The sequence below is a fragment of the Castor canadensis genome, chromosome 12, assembly GCF_047511655.1.
Source record: "Castor canadensis chromosome 12, mCasCan1.hap1v2, whole genome shotgun sequence".
In the NCBI taxonomy this organism is placed as follows: Eukaryota; Metazoa; Chordata; class Mammalia; order Rodentia; family Castoridae; genus Castor; species Castor canadensis.
In genome coordinates, this window is record NC_133397.1 from 17,643,851 (window position 1) to 17,666,736 (window position 22,886).

At 40.3% G+C, this 22,886-nt stretch overlaps 1 protein-coding gene across 1 annotated transcript in view; it reads right to left on the reverse strand.

Moving 5' to 3' along the window:
• Window positions 1-1,419: 1,419 nt before the first annotated feature.
• Window positions 1,420-22,886, reverse strand: part of Apob (apolipoprotein B) — a 36,025-nt gene continuing 14,558 nt past the window's right edge. The window contains exons 16-29 of the mRNA XM_074049254.1: window positions 21,961-22,152; window positions 20,961-21,128; window positions 20,295-20,506; window positions 17,517-17,699; window positions 16,770-16,891; window positions 15,271-15,481; window positions 14,551-14,726; window positions 14,241-14,428; window positions 13,674-13,819; window positions 13,109-13,482; window positions 5,296-12,639; window positions 4,542-4,656; window positions 4,252-4,438; window positions 1,420-3,329 (exon numbers count right to left, since the gene is read on the reverse strand). Of these exons, the coding sequence (XP_073905355.1) occupies window positions 1,692-3,329; window positions 4,252-4,438; window positions 4,542-4,656; window positions 5,296-12,639; window positions 13,109-13,482; window positions 13,674-13,819; window positions 14,241-14,428; window positions 14,551-14,726; window positions 15,271-15,481; window positions 16,770-16,891; window positions 17,517-17,699; window positions 20,295-20,506; window positions 20,961-21,128; window positions 21,961-22,152 (11,256 nt within the window). The 3' untranslated portion in view covers window positions 1,420-1,691. The remainder of the gene's footprint in view (window positions 3,330-4,251; window positions 4,439-4,541; window positions 4,657-5,295; window positions 12,640-13,108; window positions 13,483-13,673; window positions 13,820-14,240; window positions 14,429-14,550; window positions 14,727-15,270; window positions 15,482-16,769; window positions 16,892-17,516; window positions 17,700-20,294; window positions 20,507-20,960; window positions 21,129-21,960; window positions 22,153-22,886) is intronic.

The window sequence follows — 22,886 nt, forward strand, 5'->3', positions numbered from 1 at the left end:
GCACTGTGTGATCTATTGTAGGTTTATTTTGAATTTGTGACTATTTTCTCCTAATTTCAGCTCCAGATGTAGATATCAGCTCATGAGGATACCACAACTCCAGAGGATACCACAATTCCAGGCCTCTTTTCAATGTGAAGACTCAGTAGATTTTTGTTGCTTTTAGGTCATTAGGGAAATTCTTGTTAAACTAAGCCTGGAACCACTCATATGTTTCCCTAGGGTCTGGATGTAATCCTCCTCCTTCACCTTAGGACTGACCCCTTCATTTACCCATCCATCCATCCATCATCCAACAGACATTCCTTGAGTACCAGGTCCAAAAACTACCATCCATTCCATCTTCCTGGACTCTTTTTGAGTCCTCAGTTCCAGAAAGAAGAATCCTACTAAGGTGCTGATAGGGTATGTGTTTCCTTTTCCACATAATGTTTGTGCATTTTACCAGTGGGATTCATCAAGAGACTATAAAGGTTTTATGGGGAAAATGGTGAAGTTGAAGATACTTTTCAGATATAAATGGGTTTTTTCAAAGAGACCTTATGTGGGACTTGGGGGCCAGTAACTTCTAATTTCTTATTTCCCATTGGTCAGACTCTTCTTTTGTTATTCAAGCCATTGAAATGAATGTGCCATTTGATAACTATTCTCCCCAAGAACTTTAATGAAAGCTGTGTCACAAGGCTCTTTTAAATTTTCTCTTACAAGAGATCATTTTGGAGGCTCTGACTCAAATTGCTGATGTTTAAAATTAGAGTTTGAACGGAGTATGTAAGGCAGGAGAAACCCTTGGTTGTTGATTATACTTGCAATTATTAGATACTGCATTTGGAGTTATTAGATATTGCATTTGGAAAACAAAAAGTTCGGGAATATAAATGCATGCACAGATGCAGAAATGGTCGGAATCCATCCCCATCTCTCCTTTTCTGTTCATATTTCCTTTACCTTGAATGGATCCTGGCTGAGCTGCAGGGAGAATTTTTGGGTCCTTATTGCCATGAAGTCCTTGGGGATGGAAGTCCCTAGCCATCCCTTCTCTAATACCAGCAAGCAGAGTGAAATAAAAGGCCTCTGGCTTATCTCAAAGCCCAACAGAGAGCTTTGCCTGGAAAAGAGATGAGTTGGTGAGGAAGACTGTATGGCACATGCAGATATGTGAGATGCTCCTTGGGATTACATTGTTTGGAAATTTTGTGAGTACTTTTCCCTCCCCACTTGGCAAATACAGTTCATGAGAACAGTTGCCTCTTTTGTAGGTGGTGAAATATTTTGTCTCTCTAACTTCTCCCTTTCCCCTTTATTCTATCACTTAAATAACAGGTTATGCTCTTCTAGAGTTTTTAAATGCTAGAACAATGAATTGATAACCTCACTCCATAATCTTTTAATACAAATGAGCCATATTAAGTGACATAATACACAATAAAGAATGCATTTATTTGTTTTCCTCTCTTCACAAGTTTAGCAAAATAACTCAGATCCTGATTTTCTTTAACTTGCCAAAAAATGTCTCAGAGTTCAGAGACCTTCAGGGCTCACATGCCAGTTTCAGTGCAGGTTCCGTTCACATGTACTTCTTGTAGTGCTGCCTGCTGAATGAATAGTTTTAGCCATAGTTTGGAGACTACCCCTGCACTATGTGAAAGTTTAATTGGAACAGTTTAATAAATGAGGATTGCTTTTAAAAATTAGAAGGTGATAGTCAGTTCTCCTGGAGCAAGTTTTATGTAGGGGCTCACATCACTGACTGTAGCTGACTGCAGCTTTTTCAGTAACTCAGTAATGTATCTTAGAAACATGCTGTAGCTTTGAATGGACAGATCAATCAATCTTTTAGACTCAGCAATGAATTTTTCATGGTAATCAGAGAGTTGGTCTAAAAACTCCTGCAGTTTAGATCTGAACTGCTGGTGGTAATCAGAAATGATTTCCTTCAATGCAGTGGCCCAGCTTTTAATTATTTCCTGAGCAGTGGTAGAAAGCTCTGCAATCTTCTCTTTCCCTTTCCCATCTGCATCAGCAAGGATGCTAAGATATTCTTGGATATCTCCATGTACAAATTGTTCAACTTGAGTTGAGAGTTGGGAAGCAAAGTAAGCAGCACTGACAGTGTATGTGGAATGGAAGTCCGTAAGGGCTACTGCAAGGGTCTTGAACAGGTTGACTAACTTTTCTTCAAGTTCATAATATTTCACTGTCCAGCCAATTATGCTTGGATCAAAATATTCTTCACGAAGAGCCTTTATATATTGATGGAATAGCTGCAACTCCTGAGAAGCTTCCTGAAGTTTGCTTTCAACAAATTCATTGAACTTACCAAGGTTATGATATAGGTTTTCTTTCAGGGATATGAAGCCCTCTGAAATACATGAGTTGAAGAATATACTGATGTCTTGTTGGATATCATTAATGACATAAGAAAATGTAATCTTCTTTAAGTGTTTAATTTCTTCTTCTATCTCTGTGAAAAAGCTTTGTAAAAGGCTCTGAAATTCACTTAGTATCTCTGTGAACTTGATAGACTGGAGATCATTAGATATCTGTTGGGCTGTATCTGATGAAGATTTCAACAGTTCTCTATACATCAGAATTATATCTGCTAGTGTGTAGCTACTTGAAGAAAAAGGAAATTTAATCTTTAGGTCCTTGATTAAGTTAGATTTCTCTACCAGGTCTTGGGCATGGGAAAGGGGTTTTTCTAACCCATCAAGGATATCTGAATATACTTGGAATAGCACCTTCACTGTTTCCCTCATGACCATAGTGTAGAGCTCATCTCTAGTGTATGTTCCAGCTTTCCCTGGGAGCTGGAGTCTGAACTTCAGGAAATGAATAAATGAGTCAATCAGATGCTTGACTGTCATATTGTACTCCTGGTTGACTTGTACTAAGCTGTCAAGCACCTTATCCTTGAGTTTCACTAAACTGGATTGACCCTCCTCAGCCAGCATTTCCTGATACAGATTCTGGGCCTTGTCTTTCCACTCCTGGTAGGTTCTTGTGGTACCACGGGCTGTTTTTTGGAATCTCATATCCATCTCATCAATTTGTCTCATTGCCCTTAGATAGGCCCACTCAGCACTGTTCTCCAGACTTCTCCTTAACTTTGAAGAAGCATCTTTCAGGTTGAGTCCTGTGTATTCCTGGTGGTACTTGTTTACGTAGTCATAAAAGGCCTCTGTGGCCTTGGGCACATTGTCTTTTAGAGAGCTTAGTAGTCTGGAAGCTGCCTCTTCTTCCCAATCAAATTTGATCTGAATTTCCTTACCAGATTTCTGGTACTTCCACTCAGTTTTAAATATGTTGAGTTTTTTTTCTGGAGAGGACTAAAACCAGCAAAAAAAAAATATACAGATGAAAAGAGCATGTTTTCAATTACTCTGATTATACAATACACTACACTAAAACTTCATTAGCAGTTAAAAGTAAAGATCAGAGAATCTTTCATATTCTACAGGAATTTATCTTTCCTATGTCAGTTCATATGTTTGTTTTATGGTTAAACAAGCCCACTGTCATTAATGTCTCTTTATCATATGTCCCAGATAGGATAAAAAATATGCTTGGCAATTACACAGTGACACTTAACATTAAGGCCTTCTTGGGACTGAAAACTGGGAGAAGTAGGTGGAGAAGGGAGGAGGAACATAAGGAGGAGGAAGGAAAAAAGAGATAGGAAAGAGAACATTCAGGGAAAGAAGTAACAAACAAGGGAAAAAGTTCAGAGCCCATCTATATTTAGAGTACCAATTTCCAAGTCATTCTCCAAGTCTATGACAAACTTTAGTTTTAGGCCTTCCTTTCTGGTAATGGCATTTTTGAGTTGACCCTGGCAGAGATAGGAAAATGATATGAGGGGAATTTGATATGTCTCATTGAACAATCCTGTTGTGGGAAATAATTTTTAAGCCACAAATATTCCAGAAACCATGATTTGAAAAAACAATGTACTCCCATGTAGCAGAGTTTGCCTATGATTTAAGAATAGCCCCCATTTTTCTGGGTTTGTCCAGAAGTAATCAAATAATACTGCTACTATGGTGTCATGTGTGACACTAATAATTAAACTCAATGAAGGACATACTGGAATACTTTCTGAATAGTTCCTCAGCTAAGAAGTTCAGCTTGCTTACTGCCTGTCTTTCACCTAATTTGAGAATATTCTGAAACAATTGCCTTGAATTAAATGTATCCTCCCCAATTCTCTGCTTGTGATTGGATGTGTGCAACCCATTAGATTGGACTTGCCTGAGGGTGGAAGTAGACATTCCACAGAATACTATGGTCACCTCCTTCACCCAAATCCAAGCCCACAGTGCCAATGGCTGGGGAGGCTGCTGAGGAGGACAGGCTTCTCTCATCCTCTTGGTAACTCAGGTGGAGATCAGTGAACGCTGGGCTGGTGATGTCAAGGTGAGCTTTGCCCTGCCAGACCCTGAAAGCAGACAGGCAGACGAGTGGCAAGGAAAGAGATATAGGTTTGGAAAACATCATAATCAGTTTTGAAAAGAGATGAAATTTCAGTGAAAGTTTCATACCAAAATCCTTTATATGCGCCATCTTCTTTATATTCTGCACTGAAGTCACGATGTGCAAATGTGCCTTTGGTCTTACAGATGAACATGCCATCCTTAATTTTGTGTGTTCCCACAACTGTATAGGAGAGATTTTTTTATTTCATTAGGTGACTAACTGTGGAACATATATATTTCATTGTGAAAAAATTTGAGAATTCTGCCTTAATCAAACACCCAACTTACATGTTTAAAACATGTAATGTGTAGACTATAAATTTTATTAATTTTTTTGCAGTGCTAGGGATCAAACCCAGGGCATCACATGTTAGGCATGTTCTCTACCATTGAGCTACACCTGAAGCCCTATAGTGTTTTGTTGTTAATAAACAGAAGATCTGGGCATGGTGGCCCACACCTATAATCCCAGCACTCAGGAGGCTGAGGCTGGAGGATCACCAGGATAAGCTGGCCTACATGGTGAATTCAAGACCAGTCTGGTCTACATAGTGAGACACTGTCTTAAACAAACAGAGAAACAAATAAAATCCTAAAATCATCCTAAAATCATGACAGAAAAATCTATTTTCTTTGAAACTATTCATCAGTGTCAGTTTTCTACCGTTTTTTCTCACATATGGGACACACAAACATGCACATGAAATTTTGCTACAGAGAGTAGCTGTGCCTTTAGTCATAACTAAATACATCATTATTTACTCACAACTCTGACTGAAAACATATAGTATCTAGGAGGGGAAGTAGACCACTTCCTTACCATTTAGGTCATATTCCAGAAACTGTAAGGTTGAGCTGCATGTGGAATTCAGCAATATTTCAACATGATCTGCTTTGTTTTTCAAACCAGCACTCCAAGAGGCATTATAGAGAGGAGAGTTCACCCCAAAATGTGCAGTCAGTGCTCCAAAAAAGGGGACAAAGATTCCTGCAGGTACAGAGAGCTTAAAGGAAGGAATCTCAATCTTCTGCTCAGGCAGGGTGACAGTAGGCAGCTCAAAGTCTGCAATCTTATTGGCTACCTCATTTAGATCCAAAACAGCACTACCAACTGAAAGACTCTTTGGAAGAGTGAACTGGTTCACAGTTAACTGAGCTTCAGGCACAGTTATCTCAAAAAAGGGAACAGAGGAGTCTTCTGGTTTAGAATATTTTGTTAACATATCAACTACAGGGAATTTTACTTTGGGAAGTATTGGTAGGTTGAGAGAAAATGGTGAAGTACTTAATTTCTTATAGATTTGTATTCCACTGAAGTCAAGTTTGTAGGATGGAACCTGAAGATCTGTAAATGGGACTTGGAATGTAGGAGTGACAAAAACTGAATTCAGACCATTTAGTTTCAGTCCCGGGATAATGAATCTATCAGCCAGTTCTTGCACAGGGATAGAGAAAGGATAGCCATTGGGATTTTTGGTGTATACAAGAGAGGTTGAAGCATGAAGATACTGTCTCTTGCTGGTACTGGTGGTTACACCCAGTTTTAGGAGATCCTGTAAGCTCTTGTCATACACTGGGAGGATGATATTTTTGAAGTACCATGGGTATCCTTCTAAAGATCCTGCAATGTCAAGGTGTACCTCCTCTTGGTCGTTGGAAAACTGTACACTGTTCTGCAGATCTCCAAAATGGAACCGGGCCTCACTTTTCCAGCTGATCTTCTGGTTCTTGGTGTTAGCATTCAGAGTCACCTCCTGACCAAAGTGAGAGATATCAAGGAGGGAACTGGGTTGATTTGCATGAACCTGAATAAGGGCTGACATTGTCCATGGGGAGAGTTCCAGGGTGGTTTTGCTTGTATGTTCTCCGTGTGTGAAAAAGAGGTTCTTTAGTTGTAAGCGGTTTTTCATATTGTGTTCGTAGATGGCGTATATGCGTTGCAGAGTGGCTTCTCCAGCAAAATTTTCTTTTACTTCAAGGTTCCATATACCATCAACTTTGGAAGCCCCCTGCAGCTTCACTGAGGACCGGGTGCCCTTGGAATTGAGGTAAGTGCTGGCTTCACTGACAATAGTTCCAGAATATTCCTGTGAAAGGATGGAACCCTTCATATCTCCCTTGGTAGAAGACTCAATGGAAAAGTAAGAGGTGAGGCTTTCTAAGCTGAACTTGTTGTAAACTGCCCCTTTAACAGTGGAGTACAACTTTGAGGAATTGAAGTCATACTTCAATTCAATGGTTGAAGAGACTGTAGGTTTTGACTTGGTATTTCCATTAAGTTCTTGCTTGAAGTTCATTCTCAAAATTGGAATGTGGACTTTTGCAGTAGTTGTCACTGATGCTTCCATGTTTTTCTTGGTTAAGCTAATGGTGCTGTCGTGACTGCTCTCAACAAATTTGTTACTCAGAGATAGAGCTGTGGCTAACTTCAGCCCTCTTCTCCTTGTCAGTCTTGAAGTGCCCTCCAGTTTGTATTGAAGTGCATCAATGACAAAGGAAGAGGAAGAAAGGAAATGGGCAACAATATCTGATTGGTTATAAAGTCCAGCATTGGTATTCAGTGTGATGACACCTGATTTTAAAGAAAAATCATAGGTAATATTGCCCATGGCTGGAATAAGAATATTGTTTATGGTACGCAATTCCTTGAAATCTGGGAGAGAAGCCTTGAGTAGATTTGTAGGGACTGGAAGGACTGGTAGCTGGAGAGATGGCAGACCTAATGTGTATGAAGGCACAGAGAAGCTTACTTTCTCAAAATGCTTGCCCAAGGAATTGACGTTCTGTCTGATAAACTCATAAAACACACCCAAAGGGATTGCAATGGAATGCCTGTCTTTGTTTTTCTTATACTGAGCCTTTATGTTTAAATCAAATGATTGCTTTGTTGTTTTCAAGAATTCCTTCAAGCCTGTTTGTTCCCAGATGGAGAAATCTTTCAGTGAGGGAGTTGTGAGTGTTGTATAAGGTAGATTCATTTCAGGAATTGTTAAAGGAATATTTAAGAAATCCAAATTGGCATCTCCACTGATTCCTATGTGGGATTCCATGCTGTTCTCATTGTTGGTAGCAGAGAAATTTTGATTGTACTTATATTGATTGAACCTAGCACTTGCCTGCCAGCTTGTTTGCTGGGCATGAGGACTCAGAAGCAATGCATAGTTATTCAGGAAGTCTATCTTCCCTGACAACTTTAATGGAAAACTAACTTTCAAATTCCCTTCATTATTTGTGGATGCAGTCATCTCAAATGGTTGTGCTGAAAAGAAAAGAGAATTTTTCAAAGTTCCAATAACTTTTCCACTTAAACGAGCATTGTGGTCACCAGTTACTTCTACCTTTCTTTGTCCTAGCAATGCTGTACCTTTAGTAGTTAGAATGCTGTGGCCCACATGCTGGGATTCAACTTCTGACTGAATGTCAAACTTATAAAAGTCAAAGAGGCCAGATTCATAAGCCAGGTTTTGGGTTACTCTTAGGTGTTTGCTATTGATCTTATTGGACAATCCAAAGGAAGTGATGGGCCCTTCCACTATGAGGCTAATTTGTGATTCATGTGTCCCCTCATCTGAGAAGTTGGGACATGCCCATTTCCATGATCCTGTTCCTGAAGAAGTCCATGTCATGTGTCCAGCCTCCAGTAGTGTCTTCATTTCATTGAGCAGTTCAGCCTTACTGGAGAAGTCCAGTTTGGGGATGTTTAATTTGTGGAAGTACTTTGTGTGGCTATCCAGGGTAAGCTGATGGTTTATCTTAAGAATCACACCATTATTAAGCTCCAGTGTATTTTTTTCTGTGTGCAAACGTGCCACTGTGTCTGATTTCCCTTCAATGGCATTTCCAGAAAATAGCATCTTACTTTCATGCTCCATCCTCAAGTATTTGCTGGAGAAGTTCACAGACTCCTTCAGAATCAGTAGATCAATCTTGGGCTCTAAGAGTTGTGCATTTGCTTGAAAATCAAAATTGAGAACTTCTAATTTGGACTCTCCTTTAGCAGTGATGGAAGCTGTGATCTCTGCTTTCTTCTCTGAAGTAGTTACATTCTGTATATCAGCATTTGCATCTAATATGAAAAGGGGAGATTGGATTTTCAAAAGGCTATTCAGCTTGCCAAAAGCAGGTATTTCAATTGTGTGTGAGATGCGGGGAAGTTGGAATTCTGGTATGTGAAGGTCAACAACTTGAAAATCTTCAAGGTTAAGATTTGGAATTATGAACTCTGGAATTTTAATTTCTGGTAAATGGAAGTCTGGCAGGGTGAGTCCAGCAAGAGGCATGTCCCCCATCCTCAAATCCCTCAGGTACACCTCTGGAACTGGCCACTGCAGCTCACTGCTCAGCATTTGGTCAATGGTTCTGATGATCTTTGCTTTTATTTCTACTAAGTCAATTGTAAAGGAAGGAATGTGGAAGGTGTTGAGGACAGTAAATTCTGGTGTGGAAAACCTGGATGGGACTTTTATATCTTTCAGCTCTTTGAAGTTTATTTGAACTGATGGAATCCTCAAATCTGTCAGGGGAATTATGAAGTCAGGAGTCTGGAAGGTAGCGTCTTGAAGAGCACGAAGACTGATCTCAAAGGCAGGCATGGTCCCGAGGATAGTTTGGATTTCAGGGACGGTGAACCCTCGTTCCACCAATGCTTTGACATTGTCAGCTAAGTCTTGGATAGAATATTGCTCTGCAAAGTCATTAAGGTTCTTAGCAGCAAGAATCCACCAGTCAGAAATGTAGGTGACAAGTGTATTATAAACTTGGCCTACCAGAGACAGGTATCGTTCAAGTTCCCATTGAATGTCCATTCGATAAATTTGGTCTCTTATATCTTCTAGAGTGTCTTGGAACTGGGTTTTAACGTGAACCAAAGGTGCAGAATTTAATGCATTCTGTAACCAATCAATGAACACAGTTAACTTGGTGTCCTTTATCCTTTCTAGGCCATCACAAACCATGGCCTTGGTGTCCTCTACAAACTGCCTTAGTGCTTCAGCTTTCTGTGGTAGTTCCAGTCCCTGAATTTCACCATTGATCCTTTGAGTCACCTCACGGATTTTGTTGTTGGTTTCATCTACAAACTGGTGGTAATCAAATGATTTTAATTTCTTTATCAACACGTCAAGCAATCTGTTTATTTCTTCAATGAATTGCTTAAAAGACAATGCTTTAAGCTGCTGGATAGCATCATCAATAAATCCAACCAGTTTCTCATAGTAATCTTTTATCTCAAATCTTTGTAGGACATTGCTTAGTTTCTGAACAGTCTCTTCCATCTTATATTGGTGGGCCAACTGTACTGACTTATCCATTAAAACCTGGATTTGTTGGTCTACTTCATATTTCTTCATTAACTCCTGGACTGTGGTGATAAAAGCATTGATTTTCTCAGTTACTTCAAAATCTTCAATAAGATTCATAACAAAGTATTTGACACGCTCAATAATGTCGTTTATTCTTTGAAATGGAATCACAGTTCTCAATTGATCTAAAAGCATTCTGACATCAGTAGCCTCAACTTGTTGGTTTAGCCTTGCAGCAAGCTGCTGGATGTCTGTATTCTGAATCAGTGTCCTGAGCTGTTGCAATTTTTCTTGCATTTGGGTTCTGATTTGATACTTAGTATCCACATTTTGAATCCAAGAGGAAGTACCACTCCCAATTTTGTTAAAATCAATGTTTTCAATAAAAGAATGTAGTTCATGGATTGATTTTACTGTATTTGCGTGAATATGAAAACGTTCATCAAGAAGTTTTAATCTTTCAATGATTTGATTGATAATCTTAGCAATAGCTGTTTTTAAATCACTTAGATCATAATTATCTTTAATATACTGATCAAATTGTATCACATATGTCTGAAGTTGAGAGATTTTTTCATTAAAGTTGATTTTGGCATTATCCAATGCAATTTGCAGGTCATTTCCTGTAATCCTGTAATTTTCTGTGAAAGCAGTTAGTTTCTCCTTGGCACTGGAAACTTGTCTCTCCCAATTGAAGGCATTCAGGTAATCATTAACTTTTTGTGGGAGGCTGCCCAGGGCTTCTCTGTATTTCCTCACAACTTGATCAATATTGATGCGTTTCAATTCTGTCTGTATGGTTTCCAGTGCAGTTATAATTACTATTCGATTCCTCTCCAGATATTCTGGCAGGGCTTGAAAGAAAGGGAGACTAATGGTGTGGACATCTTGGTTCTTATCATACTTTATAAAAGCAACAATTGTGAATTCCTGGGGCTTGTCAATAGCATCTTTCATCTCTAAGGAGTTAAGGACGTTGATAGGCTCACTGAGTAAAAATGGCACTTTAATTGGAGAGTCTAGCATAGAGAGGTCAGCCAGGGCTCGCCCACTAAGCTCCACACCGATTTTATCTTTAGTATTGTAAGCTTCAAAGTCCTGGCTATACTCATTGTCATTGAACTGGGTCTTGAATTTCCAGGTGCTTGTCTGCTCAGCTGGAGTAAGCAGGGCGCTGACTTTGTGATCAAGAGTTGCACTGATGCTTTTCCTGGCCAGGAAGTGGTGACTTGAGGATCCTTTGTAATCGTGGGAGAAAATAAGGGCCAAGGGTTCTGCTTTCAGCAAGAATTTGCTATAGAGTTGCCCAGTGTGCTCTCCCCAGAGAGCCAGTTTGCCATTGCCATTTGTATGTGCATCGATGGTCATGGTAAATGGGGCCATCATGGAGTGGAAAACATTGCTGAAATGCAGTGAGTCAGAATTATAGTTTGTACTGATGTCAACAGAGGACGCCAGACCAGCAATGTCCGTGTTGAGCCGATGGCTAAACTCTGCACCCTGAACTCTAGCTACTGTATCTGCTCTGTAACTTGCTGATAAGTCAGCATAAGAAAAGGTATAGATATGTTTTATTTCATTATTTTGGTAGGCTCCTTTTAGGTTACCACCCACACTGAGTTTCAGAGGTTCCAGACGTAATTTCCCACTGCTGGTCAAATCTAGAGCCCTGAATTTCAGGTCATTGTTTAATGTAGTTACAAGAGAATAGGGCTGTAGTTGTAAGTTAAAATTTTGCTTATAAAACTTGTCAGAGCTATAAATGTTGTCAAGTTTTGAAGAGAAATCCAGTGATAAGCCTGCAATGTTCAGACTATTTGTATGATCAAGCTTCATCTCAGCATAGGAACCCATCATGTCATTTGAAAGCTTCAGTCCTTCTTGGCTGATTTTGAAGTTGAAAACATTTTTGCTGTCCACACCCAGAATCATGGCCTGATAAACACTTCCCAACGATACCTCTGTGAGGGCAGCTTTTCCATCTAGACTGAATTTTGCATTATGTTCCCTGAAGCGACCATTTGTTGTTAATTTCATGGACACGCCAGAGAGGCCAAGTTCTGCATTCAGCTCATTCTCCAGCAGCAGGGGACTGTACTTTAGGTTGGTGGTTGCACTGGTTGATAGTCCATCTCGCGCGATCCTTAGTGTTGCCTTGTGGGCACCAGAATTTATTTTGTCAGTGCCCAAGATATCAGCATTTAATTCAACACCACGGGAATTTAGTGATCCAGAAAGCAAGGCAAATAATCTTGAGGATTTATAATTGGCTTGATACTCAGAACGCAGCAATGCATTCTGCTTAGAGAAGATCAGATCCACCTTGTTGGAAGTGACAAAGTTCTCATACTTCCCATTGCTGTCCGATTTCAAAGTCAATTCATAGTTTTCATACTTCAGGGAAGCAGTATTTTTGAACATGCCACCTTGTAGATCAGAGGTAGAGGTGAGGGAGAGGGTTCCATCCTGGTATCTTCCCGTTATCTGGTTGGTACCCTGGAGATAGGAGGAGTTAAACCTAAGGTTGGACTCTCCGCTCAGCTGGCCAGTGGTAGGATCATTCTGACAAGACAGGCCATATGTGCCTGTAGCATAGAATGAAGAAGCTCTGAACTGCCCATCAATCTTGACATCTTTGACATACAAATGTTGTTTCTTTTTGGAGTCTAAATGGACTGAAGCAGACATCTGTGGTCCCCAGGCACTAGATGCATCAAATGTTAGTAAACCTTTTGAGGCTGGGTTGTTTCCAAGTTTTTCTACATGGCTGAATTTGATATTTGAATCTAGAAATTTGTGGCGTAGAGCTCCATCACATGACAATGTGAGCGTGTTCCTGTGGTCATATGTTGTTTCTCCAGATCCTAACATAAAAATTGAAGACATTGGTTAAATTAAGTGATAAATGTTCAAAGCAATTCCTATGCTGAAAAATCTTTAATAATAAAGTCTCAATTATCTGTGTCAGTGTGCAGTTGTCTCCTTATCTATAATTTACACATAAAATTTCGTATCAATAGGCATTCCTCCAAGAAGGAATGAGCACTGCAGACCTTACTGAGTTTCCACACTGTATGTTATATAACCTATACCTTTCTCACAGTGAATAATACATTGCTGTTTAATATGAATGTTTTCTTTATAACTGCCTAGCAGATTATTTTACACATATTATACAGTTAATAAATATTTCTATTAGTTGAATGAATGAGAAGATGTCTAAGTAGCAAGGAAAATATTATCAGAAAGTCTAAGTCCTTTCCTACAGGAAGCTCTCCCATCAGAGCCTGCAGTGAATGAGCCCTGTATACCTTTTACCTGAGCATAGCTCACCTTGCACACTGTAGGAAAGCAGGTCAATCACAGAGTCAGCCTTCATGTGATACCGGGCCTGAAGACTAAAGTGCTCTCTGCTGGTATTGCCACCGGTATAAGAGGCAGACCAATTGTACAAGTTGCTGTAGACATTTGTGGAGAGGTCTAGAACTCCCAAGAATGGTACTTGCAGTTGATACAACTTGGGGATTGTGAAAGTGGGAACCTGGAACACTTGAGATGGCAGCTGGAGTCCCACAGACTTGAAGTTGAGGGCTGGTGTCCTGATGGTCTCTAGCATCTTTAGATCTTTGGAAGATTTACCACCAAAAGGCAAAGGAATCTCAATTTTCCAACTGTTCTTGTTCAAGGTATATTTGACCCGGCCATCACTGAAATGAATAACAAAGACAATGTTCCCATAATCAGACACGAAGAACTCAAAGCTCTCTGTCTTCTGACCTTCCAAACAACAGTGTTTAAATTGTTTTTCTTCTTACAATTTTAAATTAAAAGTCTATATCATGTAAAATTTTCCATTTACTTTGCATGGTTTGAGAACTTCTCTGGTTTTTCCTTTTACCTTTTTAAGAAGAGGTTGTCTGGGATGTGGAAGTCTGGCAATCCCATTTTCTGGAGGTTCAATTCTGTGAGGCCGTTGAGGCGATCCTGCAATATCTGGGTGTAAGGAAGACCTCTGGATGCTATCTGAAGCCATGTGCTTGTGGCCTACAAAATTGTTGAAGATTTTTAGAGTAAGTATTTGGCCTAATGGGCCTCAAAGGCCAATTAACATTAGCTAATAATCGATGTTTGACAGGTTAATTATCAAGCAAGGATAAGTCACTGAAAGTAAAAAATAACTTACAGAAAATTATGAATTTTGGCAGCCAGTCACTGAATGTGGAACCTAGTTAGACCCCCTAGGCAGAGTCCCAAGCTTCTTTTATACCTTTAGGCACAGCAAACTCTTGTTTAGAAGCATTCATTTGGTATTTATCACATGCCGCTTTGTGTAACTGGGTAGCTAGCCACACACGCACGATATTTGTTTTAGGCATCTTTGGATACCCTCTTGCACCTTTCTCAGTTGAGGATGTAATTAGCATTTATAACCACGCATTTATTTTGCCTGCTGATTCATACTTACAACTATTAGTTTGGAACCCATGTGCCGGAAAGTCATGTCTGTGTGAGGGAGTCTGTGATCCAGAAGACTATTGGCATACACATGCAAGCTTCTAGGGTAATCAGAGAGATCCATGGGGAAATTGGAAGCCACTTTTTTGGTATCCACATTGGTGCCTGCATTCCACTCAAATTCAATCTTTTCATCATCTGAAAATTCACATATGACACGGTGGTCAGCGGTACTAGTCGGTTTATAACCATGGCTCCCAACAGCTACCCTCAAGTACACAGCACCCTTGGAAGCACTCATGTGGGAGAAGAGCACATACCATAACGCCATGCCACCTTTTTGGAAATTGTTGAGCCATAAGCTGTAGCAGATGAATCCATCCGGAGGACCAGTTTTCTGGGGGACCAGTGAGTGTGAACCTCACTCCTGGCTTCTGCTTGCAAACGGGGTATGGAAATAACACCTTTGATTTTGCCTTCTCCATTCTTGTCACAACTATTGAAAGAAAAACAGTTGGCATCAATAATGTTACCTATTCCAAGGAAATACACAGAATTCAACAATTAGAAGTTTCATTTTTGGTGTTAAAAACATGGAATATGAATGGATCAAAGAATACAACAATAGGTAGACCAAACTCATTATCTTCTGCAGCTAATGTTCAGAATAAATTCAGGACTTTGCAGAGAGGTCTAGGGGACAGATAAGGTTTTTCAAAATTGTTTCTATCCTGCTCTGTTGTTTATTAGCTCTTCAGCTTTGGCCAAGTGAGTAAACCATTCTGAGTTAAAATTTTCTTTTCTATAAAACAGGACCGAGATAATTCTTTTTACTGCATCCAGCACAGTACTTGATAAATGAATAGTAAGTCCCCAGTAAATGACAGGAAAACTCAAGTGCACATGTACAGAGGGTCAAAACATTGAGGGCTTATTTGCCACTCAGATTGTAGAGCAGAGATGCCTCTGTCTTGCTCCAATCTAAAGCTGGAGCCACCAGGGCTTGCAGCTCCTCTGGGGTCACACTGAGTCTTCCTTACCTTACATGACCCGTGAAAGCAACCTCAGTGATTTTCTTGTTCTGAATGTCCATGGTGAGTTTGTAAGACTTTTTGTCCTGAGTAGAGTCATCACTAACTCTGAGGATTGTCCCAAGGTCAACATCGAAATCTGGAATTTGGATTTCACTGGATAAAGTCTTACTCCGCCGATTGTATTTGAACATCATAGTAGCCTCGGTCTGTTTCACACCTGAAAGAATGTACAAGAGCGTCAAGAAATGTGTGCTAAAAGCTGTGTTTAGGAAAAGGAAGCAGAAGAAAGACAGTGAAATCCTAAGCACTCAATGTGTTTTAATGAGGACACAGTTTGGAGTTTTCCCTTACATTTTTAAGTCTGGTATTCATAAATTAATTTAATTTGCAAGTATTTACTGATGACCTATTAGTGCTGGGTTCTGCTCTTGGCACTGGGGCATCCTGTTCTCATGAAGCTCACCTACTGTATAGACAATAAGAAAATCAATTACTTATATTTTATGGTAATAAATGTCATGAAGAAAAATAAAACTGGGTTTGAGGGTAAAAGAGAGGGATAGAAGAGGTGCTGTTTCACATGTGGTGATCAGAAGAGTTCTCTCTGTTAAAGAGGTCTGCAGGCAGGATCACAGTGAAGAGAGGGGCTTACCACCTCCAAATTCTGGGGAGAGCATTTCAGGCACAAGGTTGGCCATGCAATGGATCTGACGTGGGGGACACTCAGTGTGTTCAAGGAATGCGAGGACTGATTTTCAAAATATGGTCAGGAATCTGACCACTTCTCACATTTTGTCACCACTGTGATCCAAAGCACCTTTATCTCTTCTTTGGATTATTACAATAGTCCATATACTAGTTTCTCTGTCCTTGTCCTCTAATAATCTTTTCTCAACATAAACATAAATCAATTGTAAAAACTCTCCCATGGCTTCTTATTTCATTCGTAGAAAAAGTCACTCTTCTTATTACAAGACTATCTTTCCCTCATCTCCTCTCCTCTTATTTTTCTGATCTTATCTTCTATCTCTTCCCTCCCTTCTTGCCTTTTCTTCAAGCATGGCAGCCACATGCCAGCATCAGGGCCTTGCACCTGCTGGTCCCTTAACCCATAACTCTCTTTCCACATGGTTTAATCCACTTACCTCCCCAGGTCTCTTTTTTTATGCTTACCTTACCGGTGAAACTTTCCCTTATCATTCCTGCTTTTACTGCTTCCGCCTATATGCCCTTCTTCCTACCAATTCCGGTATTCCCTAGACTTGTTCATTCTATTTCTTTCCTCAGAACTGGTCTGACATCTGAATATTTACTTGTTTGGTTATTGACTGAAACGCTGATGAACTTTCCATTGGTCACTGTTCTAGTCTCAGCTCTTAGACCATGCTGACATATATTGAATATTTAGTAAATACTTGTTAAATACGCTGCATTAAATATGTTCTCATGAGTCTGGAGCCTGGGACTGAGGACAGAGAAAGAGCAGTCTGTTTTTAGATACTCACCTTCAGCCTGAATTACAAACTTCAGTGTGTCCACCAAGGCTTTCTCTTGTCTCTGGAGTTCATAGGTTGTACTGGCAGAATACTGCTCTACCTCCCCTGTAGGCTGCAGTTCCAGCTCATATCTGAAGATAGTACAGGGCATCCAGTGCATAATGTTAGTGCATTCAAGACGGTAATAACATCCCCCAAACAATTCAGCCTCAAGTGCCTTGCAAATGTGGCCCTTGTTCACATTGTCTCTTTCCCTTAACTAGCAGTACTATTTAGGATCCCCTCCAGTCTCCCCAAGTGCCCAAGGCAAGGGAAAATTCAGAATTCTCCGGGCTTTTGGATAATTGGAGCAAGAGTTGGTTGGCTGCTCAGCCACCACTGAGAACAAGAAGTGAGAGGAAAGAGATGAAGACAAAGAGACCCTAAGCATGGTAAAAGCTTGGAGCCCAGAGGCAAGTTCCAGGAAGCTCATACCAATGGGTCTGGAGACTCAGATACTAAAAAAAAAAAAAAAAAAAAAAAAAAAAAAAAAAAAAATTAGTAGCAAATTGGAATGTGCTGTGATCTCCTCAAGTGCATGAAGGAACAGAGGGGACACCCACAATGATATCTGCTTTAAATATCTACCATAGGGTGGTGCAAGCCCCCAAGGCTGGTGAGACAGGACCACAACATGTGGCACTTTCCTCTTTGCCCTGCCAGTAGCCGTAATGTGGAAGATGAACTGATGCTGGCCAGGCACTGAGCATCTCTCACCTGGTGTCACCTGTCAGTGGGTAGTAGGAGGCAGACTCAGTGGAACTGGCATTGGAGTAAGCACCTGTGGTGCAGTAGTTCAGGCCTGTGAAGAAAGGCTTGCAAGTTGACCAGGACTGCCTGTTCTCGATGAGAGGTGGGATAGCTTCCGTTTTGGTGGTAGAGAGCAAATGCAGGGTGTTGCTGGTGAAAAATGAGAAATCTGGGTTATGTTCATGTCATGAATTGAAACAAATATCACTGATTCTTACCATGCATATGCCCCTTTATCCTCCTCTCTACCTCTCCTCTGTCCACAACCACATCACATTATTTGATTTACTGAGAAACAAATAATATCAGGAAGAGTATCAATATGACTGACAATCATAAGGACTCTTCTGTCTCAGACACTGCACTAAATTCTTTATAGGTGTGTTACCTTTAATCTCCATCACAGTAGGTCTAGGATTCTCTTTTTACAGAGGACACAGAGGTTCAGAGACGCTAACTAATGGATTACTAGGACTGACCTTAGGTGTGCTCCTTCCTTTCTGTGATCCAGGGTGAAAGGAACCTTGTCTCTTTTTCATCTGAAATCTCTTAATCTTTACTGGTTTCTTTCCACCAGCATTAAACATGTTCAAGCCTCTTCTCACTTTCACACCCATTCCCCCCCACACCTTCTTGGCCTCTCTTGTCTCCCTTATAACCCAGTGTTCTTCCACCGTATTTTTCACAGAACTGCCATTTGATTGCTACACTCATGCTTCTGAAAATGCTTTCACCAATATATCCAATCCCTTTCTTTTTCCTAAATCCAATGAGCATAGTTAGACTTTATCTTCTTGACCTCTCAGAAGCATTCAGTAGAGATGCTCACTTAGGCCAGATCAAGATGTCAGAGTCTCTGTAAAGATTATGGCACACTCCTCCCATATATTTCTAAAAAAATTATAAAGTAAAAGAAAATTCAACAGTGATCTGACTTCTTTTTTGAAATATCACGTTCTTTCCCCAGTATGGTCTCCTCATTTTTGGTGGCACCCTAAGCCCAGGTTTGTTGATGTGCTGATCTCTGGTGCTAGTGGTACCTGACTGTAATATGTTCTACCCTCTGAATGCTTCTTGGTTTCTATGACCTCTTATTGTTTTGGTTATCCTTCTGCCTCACTGGTCACTCCTCAATCTTTGTTATTTATTCTCCCTCTCCCTTTATAGATCTGTGTTCTCCACATTGTTGTCCTGGTGTCTTACTGGACACCAACTGCTATTTGATCTCACCTCCATATGCTGATGACTCCCACATCTGTATGTGAGCTCATTCTCTTTACTAGGCTCATACCATAGGTTCATTTACCACCTAGACAGTTCTGATTGGTTGTTTCATCGTAAATCAAATGCAGCACACCCAATACTGAATTTATTATCTTCCTCTAAACTAGCAACTTTTGCTCTGTGGTTCCTATCTCAATGAAGGGCACCCCACCTCCCTTTCCTCTTTCTTTTTCCTTATTCCAATTTTCAGTCAATCACCAAGTACTCATGCAATTTCTAAAGTGAATCACCAAGTACCTCTTTGTAATTTCTAAAACTTACTCACTCCTCGCTATCCTCCAATGCAGGACACTGCATTGGAATGCGGTGCAATGGGACATCTTACCCATTTATGTTTGTAACAGATTCCTAACTTATCTGTAGTCATGCCTCCTTTCCTCCATTTTCCATTCTGGAGTTAGAATACGCTTCTAAAACACCAACCTTATTTTATTTGTCTCTCATTTCAACCCAAGACAACTCTTCCTGCCCTCAGAAGAGTCTAAACTCTTCACAGTGGTTTACAAGGTGGTCATGTTCTGACCCAGGTCACCCTCTCCCCTGTCATCTCTCACATATGTTTCCTGCACACTATAAACTTTTTTTCAGCTCCTTGAGCTGTTTTCTTTCTCATTCAGGCCATTACACATACTTTTCTCTTTGCCTGGACATTCACTGATTCTTTCTTTGCTTGGAAAACTGAAACAGCCCTAGAGAGCAGATCAGTTATACTTGCTTCAGAAAGTATTCCCTCAATTCCACAGGCTACCTGACCCATGATTTCACAATACCCTAAAACTTCCTCAAACCTAGCCCTCACTTTATTGCTACTGCTTCTTTAATTGTGTCTTCTTTGTAAAGTTAAGCTCTAGAGCATCAGGGATCTTGTATATCTCATTCAACATACTTGGTACATAATAGGCAATTAAATACTATTTCTGAATGAGCTAGTAAATGTGTCCAAAATATGACAACTAAGGCATATCAGTGGTTGAGAACATCATTGAAAACTGAATTTTCAATATGAGGCAAGGTTCCACAATGTGATTAGGGTTTCATGCCTTATCCACTGAGTGAGCTACCACAAATCAGTACTTTTTTTTCTGAGAAAAGTGTTCATTCTCAAGGAGAATTTCTCTAGGGCTAGTGTTTTTTCTTCCTCAAAACAAATAAAACCAACATCCCCCACAACCTAATAGATATTAAGTAAATCTCAATGCAGAACAACACAGAACAATTTTGCAAAATGTGGAAAAGTAGAAGAAAAGGTAATCATTTGGTGGGTCTGAGTTTAGGCTAGGTTAAAAACTAGGCAATCCAGAACTAGAATTCAGAACCTTCTCTCCCTCTTCCTCTCTTCTTTTACTGGAACTTAAATTATCTCGGTCAGCTACCTAGCCTGGCCAAATCCTGCAGATGTTTCTCAACTCTCTTTCCAATGTCTAGCCAGCCTGTCCTGGCAGACGTGACTGGCAGGATTACCTGCCACTAAAGAGCTTGATGGGCCTCTTTGGAGAAGGAAAGATGAACTTCAGCTGCCCAGCTTTCAGGGCCACACGAGCCTCCAGGCCAGACTCGTGGAAGAAGTTGGTGTTCATTTGGACCCCACTCCGGGCGAAGTCCGGAACGATGATGCCCATGTTTGTTACAAACTCCATGGACACAGAAGGCTTTGCCACCAGTTCAGCCTGCATCTGTAAGTCAGAAGATACCTACTCAGTTTTGCTAAATATCTCAGCCCCCTTCTGTTAGATCAGCCACTCTTCCCCATCCCTGGGCAAATATCTCTGGATAATTCATGCCTCAGAAAACATTATTGTGATTTATTGGCAGGAAGAGATGCCAAGTTTTTAGTTCCCCGGAGCTTGACTGCATCACCCAGGACTAGGAAGTGCCTGAGCTAACTGTAAGCATATTTGGATAAGAAGTTGGCAGGGATACTCATTTATAAGGACAGCTGAATTTTCTTATTGCTATATCCCAAGTGGAGATGATATAATGGTGCATGCTGGTGGAACTCTAAAATTTTCATTAAAATGAGTTGATTACAGTGATAATCACTTTGTCTTGAACTAGAGACACATTCTAAAAATGTGGAGGAAAAGAACAACAGTCATTGATTTGCTTGGATTCAATGCAGAATCTTACATTGGCTAGTTCCAGTTTTACTCCAGCTTTGGTGCCAGGGGTGATAATTCCAGATGAGGACACATGCAGTTGTAATCCCACTCCAGTGGGGAGTTCAAAGGCATTGTCCATGAAGATGTAGTGAAGAAACAAGTCATTCTTTGAACCTTCCCTTATGGCCTCTCCAATCTGCAAATCCAATAAAGGAGAACTTAAAATAAGCATTGTATCAGTGAGTTTTATTAAATGCAAACTCTCAAACATTAGACAATGATTCCTCTTTATCCAGAAAGGATGGAACTAGAATGTTTTGGTTAGCTGAGTAGTTTGATAAATACAGGTTAGTGATTACAGATCTGCATGCATTGGGATGTAAGATGTTGCTCTGGATTGACTGAGTTCAAGGCATTTTCAACTGGTGATTCAGAGGCACCTGGGAATACAAGTGGGCTTCCTTCCTTCCTTTTTTCTTCCTTCCTCTCTCCCTCCCTCCCTCTCTTCCTTCTTTCTTTTTTCTTTCTGAGTGCTGGGGATTGAACCTAGGGCCTTACACATGCTAGGCAAGTGCTCTACCATTGAGCTACTTCCCAGTCCTTGATTCTTGTTTTTTTTTTTTAACATGATTATTTATCTAATCATAGAGTGTATGTTTGCATATTTTCCTTTCTGTAAACTAATAATAGTAATAATGGTACAACAAATATTTGGATAGTGGGTTACATAATCCTCGTATTCTTTCAATATTAAAAAGTCTTTAATGTACGTAGAGGAAGGTGCACTTAACATTGTTTTCTAGAAGATCAAACTAATGCTCTTAAAAGATACAGCTAACATTATGAATAGTTCCATTTCTGAATTCTAACCATTTCTTGTGTGCCATGAATTATGCTTATTGAAATTGAAGGAAAACCTGTATCTTTGAAGGAAGTACAAACACTTTCTCTGATTTGTGTCACTGGGATATCAAAGGAGTCTGGGAGATCTAAGAAGAGGCTGGGCTAAAGGGGCCTGGTTCACTTACCATCTGGGGGATCCCCTGCAGAGTGTGAGCACCATTCAGCAGCAGCCTTCCCAGGAGCTGGAGATCTTGGAGCCTGACAAAGCCAAGCTCTTCCCCCAAGATGCGGAGGTAGGCTCTAGCTTCTGGAATTTCTTTGGATTTTAAATCTTTGATCAGCTTGTCGACAATGGGCATGATTCCATTTACCATGTCCTGGGATTGTAGTAATAAAAAATATAGTGAGATGCCAGTTCTATTCAAGACCTTTAGATTCCTGAGGTGGGGGTCTATCTATTGAAGCTGTGATGCACGATGCACGTAAGCACAAGCTCTCAAGGTGGGTTACAGAGCAGACACTGAAATGAGACTCCCACCTTTTACTGAAAGATAATTCTCCCCAAGCAGAGATGAAAACACCTGAGGTCTTGTCATAGATAGTAGTGCTGTCAAACTGTTCTTAACTTGAAAAATGTAAATGTAGTAAGAGAACTACCTGTTCTCTAGAACGCCAGGATCCCTAGTGCTCCTTAAGGTTGGCCTACCTCCCCTGCTTAGTCTTCTCTTCTTTGAGTAGGAAAGAGTCCTAGGTGTTTCTTGAGAAAATGGAGTTGTGATATAAGTTAGACAAAAGCTTGAGAAACACCTTATTCTAGATCCTTCTTAGATCCTTTCTTCTCAGTGATAGGAAAAATTACATTGACTGATGCACAGGTATTGAGAAAGAAAAGAGATTGACAGACCCAAAACAGATCAAAGTGGAGGTCAGCAAAGAAGATAGAAGTGAGGCTACCAGTGAGCCACAAGGAGCAAATTCTTGTCCTATTTCTCAGCCTCAAATGTGCGTCCAAGTCCCCAGGAGTCTTACTAAAATGAAGGTTCTCACATGTATGAAAATAGAATAATGAAATCTGCTAAAAACTTATTTTAAAAAGGGGGATGAAAAATGA